Source organism: Gracilinanus agilis, chromosome 5, assembly GCF_016433145.1.
Source record: "Gracilinanus agilis isolate LMUSP501 chromosome 5, AgileGrace, whole genome shotgun sequence".
Lineage (NCBI taxonomy): Eukaryota > Metazoa > Chordata > Mammalia > Didelphimorphia > Didelphidae > Gracilinanus > Gracilinanus agilis.
Window position 1 is genome coordinate 194,197,222 of NC_058134.1, and position 18,020 is coordinate 194,215,241.

Here is an 18,020-nt window from a genome sequence, read left to right on the forward strand (position 1 = left end):
TCTATTCCAAGTGCTTTACAAATATTGTTTCATCTGATCTTCACAACACCCCTGGAAGGTAGGTTCTATTATTAGCTCTACTTGACAAATCAGGAAAATGAGATAAACAGAGCATAAGTGACTTGTTCCAGATGAAACACAAAAGGATTAGAGAAGATCCTATTAATCTCACTCCCTACTTCTTATCTATTATAAAGATAATATATATATATATTTAGTTGTGTAGGTCTAGTAGAGGTCATACCATGGGGCTTGAGTCTTCCTGACTCCAAGCCCAGCACTCCATCCACTGGGCCACCTAGCTGCCCACTAAAGAAAAGGGGACTGGAGTAGAAATTCAAATAAGTGACATAAGAGAAATCAGGGCATCAGGACTCCAATACCCAGCTTCTTGCTGAAATGACAGAATAGTTCATATGTAACTAGACTTTCTAGTTCTGACTTCTGGACAAGAGTATTTTTATTAGGGAAAAGAGGAGGGATAAACTATAATTAGCACATAACAAGGCATTCTTCAAAAATACCGAGGTTCTATTTTCATAGCGTTTTATTATGAAAATATGACTACAGTCAAACTAGTTGAGGCTGCTGCTTCTTTCTTCTGTATTTTGCCCCACCTGAGGTCCATCTGGTCAAATGTATCTTCATCCAGGATGACCACAGCGTAAAGAAGGATGATCACTTTCTACTTCAAAAACCTGAAAGAAAACTTAAACCACAAATTAAAATCAGTCTCAATTATGAGGGTAGAAAAAGTAACAGATAATGGAAGGGCAGGAATTTTAAAAAATGCCACAATTAAGTTACCATGATCCAACAGATCTAGAAGTTATTCCTTTAGTGATATAATAGTATGTTTTTAGGCATTGGGAATTGGGAAAAGAGACTGAATATGACTTTAAAGGGGTTTATGTTTTCAATGTCTAGAACTAGCAAAAATGTTTTATAGTAAGAGAGTTTTTGATTTGGTGTCTGTGATCTTTCACTCCTCTCCTCCAACATTTTGATAACTGTACTTCAACAACTGGTTTCCTTTGTCATCCTATGTATTTAAAAACATAAAATCAAAAGTGAGATATGGTACAATTAGACCTAGAATGGGGATTAACTAGTGTAGGACTTACTATCACTTGTGTTTAGGTGGGATATTGAGTTATGCCATATTTTCAATTATTCCATTACATTAAAGACACTTCTCTTTTTTTCAATAGCTGAAATCTATAGTTGGGCCTAAAATCTTTTCACGTGCATAAATGGCTAAAACTCATAATTTTTAATGAAATACACCTCAAAATAAAGCCTCTTGTCAACAATTATCATTTTAAATTTCTGAATGTAATTTCTGAAGCTCTTTAAAATTATCGAAAGGTTTTGAAAATCATAGTGGCTAGCTAACATGATACTGTGTGAGAAATGTTAGCATTATTATCTTTATAATATATAAGAAGTAGGGAGTGAGATTAATAGGATCTTCTCTAATCCTTTTGTTTCATCTAGAAATTTGTGTCCTTGACATATGGTGTCTGGAATTTACTGCAAAATAACTATTCATAATAAGAAGAGCCTTATGATCTCAAAGCACTTTGCTCATACCAACTTTATAAGGAGAGTTTTACAAGTTTAGCCATCTTGCTTTGGCAGATAACAGAACTGAAGTTTGAAGAGATTAAGTGACTTGTTCAGTGACTCAGCTGATAAAATGATGAGCCAGGATTCAATCTCAGGTCTCCCTAACTCTAAATGCCTTAACTCCATCCCATCCCTCCTAAAACATGCTTCTGAATACACAAGTGCAGCATTCCACTGCTGTCTTCCCTCCTTATTCCTCCCTGCCCTCACCACCAATTCAGGGATATACCTTTTTCAGTTCTTAAAGTATATAAAATATCTATTTTCTTTTTTTAAAAATGGCACTTCAGAAACAACTTTGACAACAACTAACACAATTTTAAATAATAGTAAGTAGCAGAGTTTAGTAAAAGGAGCGTTGGATTTGGAATTTAATCAGTGAAACAAGATTCAGAATGTCTGACTAGTTCTCAAAAATCTGGTACCTTTTATTCCATTTTACTGTTAGGGAGATGGATAGAACAAAAAAAGAAATAAAGGCAGGCTCAACAAGACCTGCTCAACAAATTACTCCTGGGTTGGTGAACCAGGATGAGAGAAATGATTCTGGGGTTACAGGAGGGCCAAACTGACAGACTGACAGAAACACATGCAAGAGTCCTCTTGCTGATCAGTAACAAAGTTTAATGATTTTGGGGTATATACTTTATAGGGGAAATGACCTAGGCTAAGGGATTAGGTAAACCTTTTGCAGGGACAATGGTTACTAATGATTTACAAGATAGAAACAATGGATGTAGATTACCTCAGTGGTTCTAAACAGAGTTTTCTATAGGTGATAAATCATAGGTAAATGTGTAACCATCTAGTCCAGATTCTCAGGGAAATGTTTGTTTCAGTGAATTTGTCTAGAACACAGCCAGTTATTTACCAAGTACATCAGGGAGGGTTTTGGGTCCTAATGTGAATAGTGATTCTGGCCAGACCATGGCTTTGATTTTACTGGGGTCTACTCTCATTACTGGAGACTACACAGGCTAAGCTTCTGGACTTTTATAAGAATTATACAAGCTACTGTTATGGAGAAATGTGTGGTGATCTTGGAATCTTTAGGTTAAAAGGAAGGAATAAATGTGAGATGGGTATTAGGAGGAGGAATAAAGGGAAATGGCTAGTTTAGGGAGGAATGGACAAGGCGGTATTTGGATGGTAAGGATACAGGTGAGGTATTCAGGAGAGGCAGCTTAACAGACTAGACACTCAGGCTAGAGACAGAGGACATTGGGGAAATAGGCTGAACCCTTCTAGGCGGGAAAGGTACTTCTACAGACACAAGGTATAGGGCCAGTCAGAAATGGTTTAAATCTGACTTGAGGGCTTTCTTGTCAGTTTCTCAAATCCTCAAAGGAGGAGTTGCAAGTCTCCTCCCTGTCACTGAAACTGACCAGGATCCAGGAGGAAGTATCGGGCAACCGACTTTCTCTCAAGATGGACGCCTCCAGTTCCCTCAGGAAATAAAAGAGGATAATTCCTTCCCCTTCAACCCCTGCCTAATTCTCCAACACAATGATTCACCAGAGGGTTTGATTAGGTAACAAGGGGATTTATTAATGTTCAGGGTTAGTCAGAGGGAGAGAAGGGTTTGGGGTTTCTGACAGCTGCTAGGGAGAAACTCAAGATGGGGAAGGGTCACAGGAATGGGTTAGACTGAGAGAGAACCTGTTTTCTCATCCAGGGAAGTTTTGGCTGCTTTTAAAGTAGAGGGTATACTAAATCAATAAAGTAAGGGATAATTTGTTTCAAGGATGTTCTACTTGCCTATGGGGAAACTAAACCCATAAAATCTATTCACTAAAACCCCAAAGCCACCCTTCCTCCCAGAGCCCACAAGAAAACAGGAAAGGTAATGGGGAAATAGTATGGAGAAGGTCAGGGAGAGGTCCAGAGAAATTAGCTAAGTTCAAATTGTCCAGAGACAAGGCACAGGCCAAAAGCAAAGCCGAAAGCCAAAGGCAGAGCTCCAGTTGGTCCTTCCGATCTCTTCAAGCCTCCGGAACCAACTGACTGTCAGGATTCTAAGGTTTAACTGCCAGAAGTTTTCAGTTAACTTTTGCAAGGGCAAAAGCCTTTATTGCATCTTTGCATTACACTACTTATAGGATTTAAAGGGCAAAACAATCATCTACTTGCTCTTACTCTAATGCTGTTAAGTGAAGATTCCCTAAACTGCTATTTGAATAATGTGAATAGGAGGTTTCATCATAAAATTTCAGTATTGGTAATACTTCCTTCTAAAAGATCAAATATGAAATTTCATAGGCATAAAAACATTTGTGTGCCAAAAATGAAAATTAAGTTGATTTCTTCTAATTTGCTCCCAAACATCCTTCATCTGGGTAGATAGTATATAACCTAAGATAAATATGTATAATTATATTGATATGTTGCAAGTCCTTGAGAGGCAGCATAGGGTAATGGACAACAATGGACTTGAAGTCAAGAAGAACTAGGTTTAGGGGGCAGTTGGGTGGCTCAGTGGATTGAGAGCTAGGTCTATAGACAAGAGGTCCTAGGTTCAAATTTGGCCTCAGACACTTTCTAACTATATGACCCTGGGCAAGTAATCCCCATTGCCTAGCCTTTACCACTCTTCTGCCTTGGAACCAATACATAGTATTGATTCTAAGATAGAAGGTAAGGGTTATTTAAAAAAAAAAAAAAAGAACCAGGTTTAAGCACCATCATGAACACTTACAATATGGATGACCCTGGGCAAGCTACTAAATCTCTCTTCTTCACTCCTCCTGATCTCATGGACCCTACTATCTCCTCTTTCACCCCTTCCTTTTAAGAAGAGATGGTCTTTCTCCTGTAGACGGACCCCTCTATTATTATTCTCACTCTCTCTATAATCATCAATATCTTCCTATCTACTGGTTCCTTCCCCACTGTTTACACAAATACTCATGTCTCTTCTATCTTTAAAAATCCTTTACTTGATCCTACTAACCCTGTTACCTATTGCCTTATATCTTTCCTCTCCTTTTTTAGCTAAATTCTTTGAGAAAGCTGCCTATAATCAGTGCTTCCATTCCTCTTTCCTAAACTCTCTGCATATGGATTCTAACACCTCATCATTCAATTAAAAATGCTCTTTGCATATTGAGATCTCTTAATTGCCAAATCTGATGGCCTTATCTCAGTCTTCATCAATCTTGACCTCTCTAACTTCTGACACTAATCACTTACTTCTTTTTTTTTCATTTAATAATTTTTATTTTTTACACTCACTTCTTTTTGACAATATCTTTCCTATTCATGACCCAGTCCTCTCTTGGTTCTTCTCAAATCTGTCTGACTTGCTCCTTCTTAGCCTTTGTTGCATTTTCATTCAGGCCATAACCACCAACCGTATGTTTCCCAGAGGGCTCTGTCTTGGATCCTCTTCTCCCTCTATACTATTCTCATTTGGTGATCTAAGCTATTTCCATGAATTTAATTATCATCAGATCTTATTATAGATAATTATAGATAGATAATTATCAGATTAAGTATGCATCCATACTTAATCTCTCTCCTGAGTTCCAATTTCACAATACCAATTGCTTCCTGGACATCTCAACCTGAATGTCTCATAAATATCTCAAACTCAACATGTCCAAAGTAGAACTCATTATCTTTTCCTCAAATCTTCCACTCTTCCCAATTTTCCTGTTATTATTGATAGCACCACCATCTTAGTCTCCCAGGCACTCAGGCTACCATCCTCATCATCATCCTCAACTTTCTCACATGCCTCCACATATCCTTTATTATAATTTCTTGTCACAGTGACGATTTAGTACAAGAGGAATTTTTAAAAATCTGCCATGTAAAAATTAAAGCCATCTATAAACATTTTAAAAACAAAATGAGGTGATTAGAACAGAAGTCCTCTAAAGCACCCCACAAATCCAATCTGTTTTCAAGTTGTTTCCACATTCACAATATCTTATACATATACCACTTATATCCATACTCAGCTACCACCTTAGTTTAAGCTGTCTTCACTTCATGCCTGGACTATTGTCAAGGCCTACAGACAAGCTGCTGTTCCTGTCTCAGGTTTCTTCCCCTTCCACTCCATCATCTCTTTAGCTGACAATTAATCTTGAGTAAAGCCAAATTCTCATCTCACTAATCTCATTAATCTCATGGACTCCATTTTAGCTGCCTGACCAAATACAAATCCTATTTGGCAGTTAAAACCTTTTACAATCTAGTTCCTTCCTAACCTTCATTCTTTTTACCTTTACTCTATTTCCAAGTATTATAAAATCTAGAGAAACTGGTCAACTTACTATTCTCCCCGAACAACATTGCATCTCCTGACTTCAGCTTTTCACTGGCTATCACCCATATCTAGAATTTTCTCCCTGTTCACCTCAGTCTCTTGGCTTTTTTCTACTTTATGCGAGAAGCCTTTCTCTGGGATTATATTTACATTGTATATGCTTATATACACACGGAGTTGTATGCAAGTTGTCTTTCCATTAGAAGCTCCTTGAAGGCAGACACCTTGTTCTAGTCTTTGACTTTCCAGCACATAGCACAGTAAATGGCACATAACAAGATCTTAGTAAATTCTTGTTGACTGCCTGGACTTTGGCTTCCTCTTTTATACGAGGGGGCTGTGCTTCATGACCTTTAAGTTCTTTCGGTTCAAATTCTATGATCTTATGAACTCTTCTATGGCCAAGTAAGATTGGGAAATATTGTTCTGGATAAATTCTCATTAATTCATATATTGTGAGCAAAATCTAGAGTTTGGATTCAGGCTGTATTATTGCAGCTTGGCAATAAAAAATGGTTCTAGGTCCAACTTAGCTCTCAAGGAGAACAAGTATACAAATAATTGATATAAAACATGAGAAAAAAGAGAAATATAGCAAAAAAATGGGAAAAATTGAAAATCCTAGAAGAGATTCCTCTTTATTTTGAGAGGTTGGAAGTTGCAGGGGAAAGGAGACAAATAATTAGGAAATAGCATCTAAGTTGTACCTTGAAGGAACTTCAACAGGTGGAACTGTAGAAGGGAATTAATTCTAAGCATGGGAATGCTATGAGTAATCATAGAGAGACAGTCAAGTAAAGACTGAAAGTGAGAAGCGATAATAGCCCAACTTTAGCTAAGATATAGAATATGTGAAGGGGAATAAGATTAAGCTGATTAAGTAGGTTAAAGCTAGCTTCTGAAGGGCCTCAAATACCTTAGTCAGTAATTTATATTTTATTTGGTAGGCAATGAGGAGACATTGAGGGTGTCTAAGGAGAGTAGTGACATAATCAGTGATGTGCTAGGAAGATTACTCAGGCAGCAGTGTAGATGATGGATTGGAGAAGAGATAAGAAAAGAAGCAGAAAGACCAATTAGGAGGCTGGTACCACAGTCTAGGTAGGAGAAGACGAGAGCCTGAACTGGAGTGGTTCCAGTGGGGATAAAAAGGTCTTAGATATAAGAGATATTTTAAAGATAGAAACCTTAAGAATTGGCCTTTGTGCCAGTGACTTGTTCAGGATACAAGTCACTTCTATAAGATATAAGAAAAATTTTTGTATGATTTGGAAATTAACTATCTTAAGTATCTTGTATGCACTTAATAAAACCACACCTGAAAGACTGTGTGTGGCATCTCTTAGAACTAATTCTGCTCCTTGAGAGAATCTTCCATCTCTGAAAGCATATAGAAAATTTTACTTTTTTTATGAATAGGGTTGAATTTTGAAAATAATACTGGCATTGTTCTTTTAAAAATATACTTCTTGCCCTCAAATAATCAAGGTTACATAAATATAACTTTATAAATATTGTAATTGTGAACTTTCTTCAAAATTTACAATAGAAAAAAATTTGGATTGAGGTCCTTATAAATCCGAGAAAGAAGATTCCCAGGATTATACCAAGCGTGGGATATGAGGATCTCTCCAAAGTCTTTTCCAACTCTGAGATTCTGTAATTAGTTCCTCCTTAGGCATTAATGTTATCAGCTGTTCTCCTGACCACCCTGTTTGTTCCAAGGACACACAGGTTCTTCCCTGTCCTGTTTTCTTCCTTTTAGCCTAAATATCTGCTCCTGTCCCTCAAGGGTTTTTTTTTTTTTTAAAGATTTTTTATTTTTTTTTAATAGCCTTAACTTTTGTGTATTAGCTCCTAGGTGGAAGAGTGGTAAGGGTGGGCAATGGGAGTGAAGTGACTTGCCCAGGGTTACACAGCTGGGAAGTGTCTGAGGCCAGCTTTGAACCTAGGACCTCCCGTCTCTAGGCCTGACTCTCAATCCACTGAGCTACCCAGCTGCCCCCCTCAAGGGGTTTTTAAAAAAGAATAAAAGGGATTGGAGGTAAACACCCCAAAAGTCTTATTTCAGCACAATATAGCTGGTTCTTTTGTTATAAATTAATAAATGTCATCAGTTTGGGAGTAATAATTGGGTAGGAGTTACTTGAATAAGAGACCTAGTTGAAACTAAACATGTTTTCCATAATATCTTCTTTTTCCTCAAATGTCTTAAAAGGAATATAATGTGTTCCCCCTTTGGAGAGTTTGTTCTGAGCAAAAGATATCTACTTGGTGCTTAATATTCTCCGAATGTTCTGATGCATTTTTAAATGTATTTACAAAGACCTGTAAACAAGAAAATGTAATACATTTTTAAGTACATCATAGATTTTTCTTATCAACAGATAAGACATTGCAAAAGGTGACCTCTTATCCTGCCTTAAAAAGCAGCTTTATTTGTACAGCCTTCCCAGGATTCTTAAGATTCATAAAGATTAACTGCAGCTTTATGAAATAATTTCTAATTTCCAAAGCAATGTGATATCATGGAAAGAGAAGTGAACCTGGCTGGACTCAGAGGTTCGATATTGTTCAAATGACAACTCTGCCACTTTCTACAATGAGACCCTGGGTAAAGTCACAACTTCTCTGGGCTTCAGATTCCCCACTTATAAGATGAGAGAGTTGGACTAGATGACCCTTCCGGTTCCTTCTAGGTCTAAGGTCCACAGGAAAGTCTCCTGGGCACTGAACAAAGTTTCAAGAGTTCAGAAATTATCCAGTCTGCTAGAGTGGTCATCCAGTTTTTTGATTAAAGACCTCAAGTTCATGGAAATCCCTTAACTTCTTAGGGCATTCTACTCTGCTTTTAGATAGGTCTTATTGTTAGGGCAGTTTTTCTTTTCTTTAAACCTATATTTACATCTGTATTTGCTGCTCCTAGTTCTGCCTCTTAGTCCAAATAGAATAAGCAGGATTCTTCTTTCATGTGAAAGGCTTTCAAGTACTTGAGGAAAGTTATCATGTCTACCTTTGGACTTTATTCCAGGCTAAATATCCCCAGGTCTTTCAACTGATCTTTATGTGGAATGAGTTACCTTCTGAATCCTTTTTAACTCATTAATAAATGACCCTTTATAAAACATGACACTGAGAATAAAACACAATATTCCAGATGTGATCAATCAGGACAGAGTATAGAGAGAACCATCACTTTCTCATTCTTGGATACTAAGTTTCTCTTAATAAAGCCAAAGACAGAATTAATTCTTTTGACTATCATACCACATCCCTGACTCATAATGAGCATTTAGATATTTGTAAAGTGCTTTAGCACAGAGCCCAGCACAAAGTTTCCAGGCTTGTTTCCTACCTTCCTAATGAGCATTAAGAGAGTAAGCTCCATCACATAAGCATACATAGGGGGAAAAAAACGCGGTCAAGAGTGAAATGATATACACATGTTAACACAGAAAAGTAAGTTGGGAAAATAAACAAAGAGAGAGAAACAGACAAGTATAGAACGAGAAATGGATACAAGGAGAGATTGAAAACAGATGGAAGGGGAGAGAAAGGACGATAGGCTGAAGTGATAATCAGGCAACAAGGAAGAGTGAGAAAAGTCATTTTTAAAAATTGAATTTAAAGGCAGCACATTTTTGCCTAAGTATTTTTTAAAAGTTTTATTGATTTACTTTCTGTCACTATCACTTTCTTCTAGCCCACATTTACAAAATAATCTCAAAAGAAATTAATCTTGCTGTTCTTTCTTAAAAATTCGGATAGGTATCAAATCAGTCTACATTCCAACATTAAATATATGTTGAATTGCACAACATAGTTAAGAAATTTATTATACATATGACCACAGAGATAGGATTGGAAGAGACCTTAGGTACCATCTAATCTAAATTCTTAATTTATTGATGAGGAGACTGATGTCCCAGAAAAATGGAATGATTTTTGCCCAAGGTCACAAGGGAAATAAATGGCAAAGTCAGGTTTTGAACCCAGGTCTACCAATTCCAAATCCATCCCTCATTTACATTTTATAATAGTTTCACTTTGGGAGCACTTTTTCTTAAGTCTATTCATTTTAAAGGGTGAAACTACATTGGATAAAAAACATTTTAACGACATGCTGATGATGAGTAAAGTACTTATATATTCTTGTATACATGTGTGAGTCTAAGTATAAACATGGATACAGATAATTGTCTTATGTAATAGTTCTAACAGATGAATAATTTTACTTTGCTAAGCCAAAAACCAAGAAAGGTAGACTTACCACCCAGAGTGTAAATCCCAGGAGCCTTAATCTCTTTTCCATCCTCTTCCCCCTTTGTTTCCATCTTCTATTTTATGTTCCACTTGCCCCTCTGGAGAATTTTCAGGTCCCAATCACCACTCTGAAGTCCTTCTTCTACTGCAGCCACCTACCAGTTTATTACTCTGCTGCACCAGAAGGGTATATAGAAGAGTTTCTGTTCAGTATCAGATCATTAACCAAACAGGGTTCCTTTGTCCAACATACCGTGTTTGTGTCTTCCTACTATTTTTATGGCCCCTGCTACCAAATGTACATAACACATATAGTAAGGTTATGGTTAACTTTCAGGAAAGATTGATGCTAAACTGGTAAAATTCCAAAATGAGAAGTAGAAAGCTGAGCCACTCAGCAACTACAATCTCTAAGAGATATTTTTCTTTCTTTTAAAAAATGTTACTTTTCTGATTCTACTGCTAAGATCTATATTAAGGTCCACTTTAAAAACCTGAATTTGGTAGTCCAAAAGCCTTGTAAAATTTCATTTCAGAGACCACTAAAATAGCAGTAGAATAAATAGACACTTAAAATTTTTATTTTTCTAGAACCCAGTGGGGCTGCCTGATTTTAAAAAATATTTTGAAGTTACTTAAAATCACAAACATACAAATATACACTCCACCTATATTTAAAATAGAACTATATATGCAATATAATGATTTATTTGAAAACTACTAATCACTTTATTTAGAAAATCTAAAACATTTTCAACTAGAGAAAATTCTTAATGCGCATATCCCCAAATTATGTGTGTCTCACACATACACATACATACACAAAACAATGAAAAGAGGGGAAAAGAATATACATGTAAAAGAGGTAAGAGAATAGTTTTTAACAAGCCTGTAAAAAGTTTTGTTTTTATAATTTGATATGAATTTATCTTCCCACTGCCATTTTAGAAGCATTATTGTTGTTATGCTAGCTATCATGGCACTTAATTCAATAACCAAGTAATGATCATTAAAGATAATTTTCCTCTGTCTTCTTCCCCTCCCACCCTCAAAACAAAAACAAACAAATAAATAAAAAGGGAAGCCAGCCTGCCAACAAAAACTCATTTAAGATGAACACTGTTCTAAGCCCTGAATGCTAGTTTAACAAAGGGACCGAACTGATGTTCCATTTTCCTCCTCATTTATTTCCCAACTCTCAACCCCCATCCGTCGACCTCAGCATGCAGAGTGAGTCTGGGCAGAAGAGTTGGTGATATCAGTTTCGCCATTCCCATAGTTGCTCTCAAGAGGTCTGCTGTGCTTCTGGGGAACTGTGGCACAGGGAAGTCTCTCTGACTGAAATCTAAAATAACATTTTGACCATCTACACCCCATCCCTCATCTCAAATCTCAGTGGTAGTTAGCAAATTTAAATGCTATATATTTAGATCATCTCTACCAAATATATAAAAGAATGGAGGAACCTACTTGAAAATAAGTCTCCAAGGACTCTTAAGTTACCACGCACCTATCAAATATACTTGGGACATTAAAAATGAGGTATGGAGTAGAAAGTCTCTGAAACCATTTCTCTCTAGCCCTTATCCACTTCATATCATCAGCTGCTGGTCATCTCAGTCAGCTATAGTCCAAGTTAGAGTCCTCTGGGCTCATCCCTTCTTAATGTATCACCAAGGAGTGAAGTACTCTGAACTTGGGACTACCCCATTTAAGAAATTCAGTGAAATAAGAATGATATCACCGACTCAGAATTCTTGGTAGAAATGACCTCTTTTTTATAAGAGGAATCTGAAGCACAGATTAGGATTAGTGACTTTTCACACAGAGACAGGGCTAAATGGCATATTTTCCTGACTGATGTTCACTAAAACCACTGACTCTAGCTGTGGGGTAAGGTGAAATCATGCAGGAGAAAAATCTTGAACAGTTACGTGATACAGGGTTCACCAAATTTAACTTAAAAAAGAAAAATAGGGGGGTGACTCATTAACTAGGGAGTGATCTATCAAAACTTGAGTTCTGTTCCTGGGTTTGCCTCTTATTAGCAAGTATAAACTAAGTCAAACTTCTTAACCACTATATTATCTGTCCCATCCCATTCCCCACTTCCCCAAGCTACCTCCCCCAAATGCTATGGTTTTTCATCTTTAATTTTATAGGATAATTTTTGGATAGGAAATTATAGTTTTTTATTTGTCAACATAAGTGCATTGGAAATGCTTGGTACTGAAAGATTAGTACTTAAATTATTCTGTAACTAATTACTTTCTATTATCTTTCTATTTCTCAATATTCCTGCTCAACTTTATAATAATGTCATAAAAATCAAAGTGCTATAAGAACTAGCTAAATGCTATGGTAAAAATGGTAACATTTAGCCTAATTCCTAAATTTTACCTTTTCAAAACTCTAGTTTTCCATACCTGTCAACTCTTAATTGATGTCTTTATACTGTGAGCTCACTGTGTACTTGGAACACCAACCCCTGTAAAAGCTTAAGCCAGAGTAGCACAATGGAAGAAACAAACAAACCCAAAACAAAAACAAAGCCAAAAAAACCCCCCACATTCTAAAATACCCAAATACAGACACATATGCAAAGAAGAAAAATATATCTATGACTCTAAACAGCCACCCCCAAGAATTGTCATGTACTCATCCCAACCAGCTCTAAAGCTCACCCAAATGTGAAAATTACATAAGAAATTCTATAGATGTTTATGTGTTATTATTTTTAAAAAATCAGTAAGAGTCTCTATAAATGAAAACTTTTTTCTTAAAATAAAATAGGGAAGGGAAGAAGAGGGAGGGAGAAAAGGGCAAATTAGATTATAGGCTGGTGATCAGAAGAAAGCAGAAAGAGTCAAATTACCTGCCAGCAGGCTGGGGCTCTGCATGGATCCAGGCTGCTGCATTTACCATTATACGAGCTGCATTATTGGGGGAAGGGAAGTTTAAAAAGGCATTGACCCCGAAAGTTCTCAAAACTTCTCACTCATCATCAGGAAGGGGGAAGGAGGAAATTTTTTTCTCTGGGTTTTTTTTTTTTTTTTGGCTCCGGAAAAGGCTGGCAAAGAACAGTAACAGTGGAAGCAGTTAGAATGTTTCTTTAAAAATGAAACAAAAAATAAAACATTAAAGAAATAAAAAGCCAAGTTTTCATTAATATAAGAAGATTTAACACTAAGTTAGACACCCTCCCCAAAACAGTATAACAATAGGACTTTGGTAAAAGAAATAAAATACCACACAAAAAATCCCCAAACAAAATTAAAAGCATTTCAAGTCAAATCTGGAAGAGGACTAGGAGATTCCAACAGCAGATTTTTGTCTACTACTGAGACACTCCAAAATCCAAGCTTCAAAGACGCTTAACATACTTTAAATAAAACATTTATTTTTTTAAAAGAAAGAAAGAAAAAGGAGTGAATCTGGTTATAAATCCTGCAATATATTACTTCTTAAAATCCTAGAACAATGAAAACAAATTTTAAATAAAATAAAAAACAGTAGCAGCAGAGGTTACCTGTCTGAGCACCTACATTTCCTTAGGGAGGAGGGGATCGTGTCTCACCAGCCACATAGCCCATAAACCTTCTCAAAAAGAGTGAGCCAGGAAAAAAATAATGTAACACGAGATTTGATTTTACAGTCTCCCTAAGCCCTCCCATATCCCCAAACTGGGGTTTTACTCTCAAATGAGTAAAACAACTTTTTGTTTACCCTTTTTTTTTCCTTTTTTTTCACTGGGAAGAGTAGGGGAGTTGATTTGGAAAGTCAGTGATTTCACACGATGCCTTCTCAAAGTCTGATGGAGTGCTTGATGAAAGCATGTCTCTGGATTTTTTTCCCCTCAAAGACTCAAATGTTCCAAAGCTGTTTCTTGAGCAGATAGCATGCACACAAAGATTTCAAAGTTGGATGGAGGAAAAGCCAGCAGAAATGACTAAGCAGCTTGTGAGCATCAAAAAAAATTTTTTTAAAAATGGGGAAAAAAATAAAATGGAATAGTCCATAACATGTGTGCATGTGTATAGTCCAACTTCTATCATGGGCAAGATGAGGAAACAATTCCAGAAAATTATTTTTAAAAAAATACAGTATTAAAAAAAGTACAAGCGTGACAAGCTACAAAGCTGTACAAACAATTCAAACTTTGACATGATTATAGTTACACAAATATTGACAGATACATTTCTACCTCTCCAAACAGTAATGAGGTTTATACAAAAGTTATTAAACAAATACAAAAATAAAATTAGTTGTAACTTAACATGAATATTTGCAAAAGTTTCATTTGGCTTGTTTAAGGAAGACTTAACTTTTTTTTTTGCCTCTATTTAACGAAGGAATAGAGGAAAATAGCTAGACTTTACTGCTCTTTTCATTCTAACATGTGAATTTCCAAATCATAACAAGGTTGGTGAGTCTATGTAGTTTAGAACAGTGTGATTTTGAAAAATAGTTTTATCCAAATATGAGTAAACTAATGATAGAATGATTTTGGAATATACCCTCTTACTTTGCATGTGGATGTATAAGTGCAAATGATATTAAATCAATTCCCCTATTCCCTCCCTTTCGAACACCACAAACCTAAGATTCTTTCCCTTTATTGTCAAAGGAAAAAAAATGTTTAATTGTACACATCTGTGCACACACACATGCACACACACACACACACACGCACACGCGTATAGACATATTCCAAGTGTATCATATAGAGATGGTCTCTACATAAAAAACATTTGTGGTAAATGCAACTAAGAGCATGCTTTCTCCTTTCTTGAATTTTTTTTTACTTCTCTTGACCAAACAATGTACTGGAACCATCAAAGTAAGAGAATTCAATTAGAGTACCATCTGACATGTGATCCTTTTCTGTTTATGGCTCTCAAGCGTATTAGATATACACTGAGCACACTGTGTATTATAAGCCAAATTATTTGCATGTGATTTAGAGTATCCTAAGTTTCATCAGAAACTCCTTCTAAAGAGTACCTTCTATTATGAAGTCAGACACTGGCACAGAGTTACTATTCTATTTATCAACAATTAACCTTCTACTCAATTTTAATATTATTTAATTCTATTTAAAAATCCATTTTTGTTACATTCCTTTTTAAAATGAAAGAAAATCCTATACAAGGTATGCATGATCAAACCTCTGTTACAACAGGTTAATACTGATCTTTCTTTTTTATTGCCTTGAAGTCTTTCTAGTAGTATCCACGAGATTATGTTTAAGGTCCACATGAAGACAGACAGCACTGGAGAAGCAAAGAAGTGGCTCAAAGAAAAACCGCAGAGGATTGTAGGGGAGATGGTGCTTGCTCTTTTAAGAATCCTGCGGAGGTTGGCAGCATCTCCATTTCTCTCTCATACATACTCCAACACCTCTGTGGGATACCTTTATCCCTGTTCATTGTTGTTGCTGTTTGTTTGTGTATATGTGTATTTATGTGTGCTGACACCACTTGTAGCTTCAGGGCTTTACATATTTAGTGGGCAAGGGAGAAAAAGAACAGTAGGGAAAGCTGATAATGTTATGGTGAGACCCAATGCTGCTGCCTTCATTTTTCTTCTTCCCTCCCACCCTTCCCTCCAAACCCCATGAGTAGAAGTGGGAAAATGCCTGGCCAAGAAAGTGGACAAAAAGCATGTGGCCTTAAATAAACATACCCTGAAAAGTCAATAACTAAGGAAAGATATCAGCTGACACAAAATAACATACACACAGACCTGGGAAGTATCTATTCCTCATTGGGCCTTCAAGTGGTTGTTTCCCGCCCCCAAGCTCCTCATGAAGTCTAGTTCTTAAAATAACTCATGTTCTTTTCCTTGAAGTCAAGAACTTCTTCCTGTGAGATCCCATTGACTTTATCTGTTGTTTTATCTCACTTGACATCAAGGTAAAAAAAAAAAACCCAATAAAGAAAATAAACCCATGAGTCGTCCCCCCCCAATTCCCCAAACACACACGCACCCCACCTTTCTAAAATGTGAATGCTCAAGTAGAAAATACTGGCATCAAGATGGATTCTATAGCTTATTAAAGCAGCTCCAGTTTTCCCAAATATAAATTATTTTTTTTCTATCTTCACCTTAATTTACCCAACCACCATTGAAAGACAAAACAAAAGGAAAAAAGAAAAGGAAAAAAAGATAATAAAAAAGATGCACAGGCTTCAATTCAGTGTCTTGTTAACAAAAGGTAGCGTTTTCTTCACTTTGGCCATTGTTAAAGATGCAGGCATAGAGCAGGGAATATTGGACTAGCATGTATTAAAAAAATGCAACATTAACATAGTTTATATCTTCCAAAAGACTAAAACACTAACAAATACAAGGCAATGCACATATTTAAACTAGTGTAAGTTTTTCCACATTCGATTAAATGTTACTTTGTACACCAAACATTGCAACGCTGTTCATCTATCTTCTGTTATGCAAACATGCCACTTCTGTCATTATTAAGAAATGTTTTTGTAGATCACATCTATCTTGCCCTCCCATCTAATTTGAAAAAAAAAATGCAACCATAAAATATGAGGCACCCATACTAAAACTTTTCTGGAAAATTTATAAAGATATATGGACAAAGAATTGAAAACTGAAATGGTAGAAATTTCAGTTTTGTATATTAAAAATCTCCTTTAATTTTAGCAGATATTTCCTCTGACCTATTTCTAATAAATGATCTCTAGAGAGGGGAATTATGATCTGTAGTAAAGTGTTGACTTTCCAAACACAAAAGATAAAAGGAGTTGTGCAATATCTCTTCTTCTCTGGCCCTAATGCAATATTCTTTTTGAGGGTATTTTAAAAGGTAACAATAGTGAAGGAATTATCTACTTGCACCTGAAGACCTTACCCCTACTCTTCGGCCTTATTAATTCATATGGTAAAATCCATTTAATGGTTCAGCAGTGTTAAAAAATGGAGGACAACAGTGACTGAAAAACATAGTTCCTTTTCTCTCTTTGTTCTCTTATCTGACCTGGCTCAGTTTCCCCCCAGCTCCCTGAGCTTCTCTCATAAACAGCATTGCAAGTTGGTTTCAAAAAAGGAAGGAAAAAATGGAAAAAAAAAGAGAGAGAGAGAAAGATTTACAAGGGCTTTGTTTGTTAATTATTTACAGGTGGAGTCACTCCACCAGGAGTTTGATTTCATTGGCTAGCAGCTGGTTCATGTTGAACAGGCCCCCTGGGAGCTTGGTGAGTAGCTCCCTCTCCGTGGTTTCGGGGTCGCTGTCGACAGAGCTGGAGCTTGCGCTCATGTTGTCGACAGCAGTGCTGGCTGGGGGGCCCAGCTCTGGCTCACTAGTCTCGCTGGCCGTGGACACCACGGAGAGCAGGGACATGCGCCGTGTGAGCCGGCCAGGGGGCAGGAGGGAGGTGGCATAGTCCGCTATCATACCAGCTACGTCTAGATTACAAGCCTTATCAAAGGCGATGAAACCTACATTTGCATTGGCCTCGCAGACACAGAATGAGCCGTCATCTTTCATCAGTAGGTCAATGCCACACACATCCATTCCCAAGATGTTTGACACCTGGATGGCAAGTTGTTTTCCTTGTTCACTCAGTGAGCACATCATTCCCACACCACCTAAGAAAGACAAAACCACATAGATAGATATAATCACGATTGAATTTTCTCAAATGAACAGAACAGATTACATACTTTTTTAAAAAAACATTTATTAATATTCATTTTTAACATGGTTACATGATTCATGCTCCTACTTTCCCCTTCACCCCCCCGCATTCCTCCCACCCATGGCCGACACACATTTCCACTGGTTTTATCATGTGTCCTTGATCAAGACCTATTTCCAAATTGTTGGTAG

At 36.6% G+C, this 18,020-nt stretch overlaps 1 protein-coding gene across 3 annotated transcripts in view; it reads right to left on the bottom strand.

Annotated features, from left to right (window-relative positions):
• Positions 1 to 529: 529 nt before the first annotated feature.
• The window catches only part of RIMKLB (ribosomal modification protein rimK like family member B), an 82,655-nt gene continuing 65,164 nt past the window's right edge, over positions 530 to 18,020 (bottom strand). Inside the window, exons 2-5 of one of the 3 annotated variants that reach the window (XR_006506406.1) lie at positions 17,634 to 17,779; positions 13,041 to 13,235; positions 10,173 to 10,339; positions 530 to 709 (exon numbers count right to left, since the gene is read on the bottom strand). Coding sequence is in view for 1 of the 3 variants with exons in the window: in XM_044679993.1 (XP_044535928.1) it covers positions 17,316 to 17,779 (464 nt within the window). In the remaining 2 variants the exon portion in view is untranslated. Of the gene's footprint in view, positions 710 to 10,172; positions 10,340 to 13,040; positions 13,236 to 13,694; positions 14,343 to 16,911; positions 17,780 to 18,020 lie in introns of those variants that run through there. The other 2 variants (XR_006506407.1, XM_044679993.1) reach the window with 2 other exon arrangements.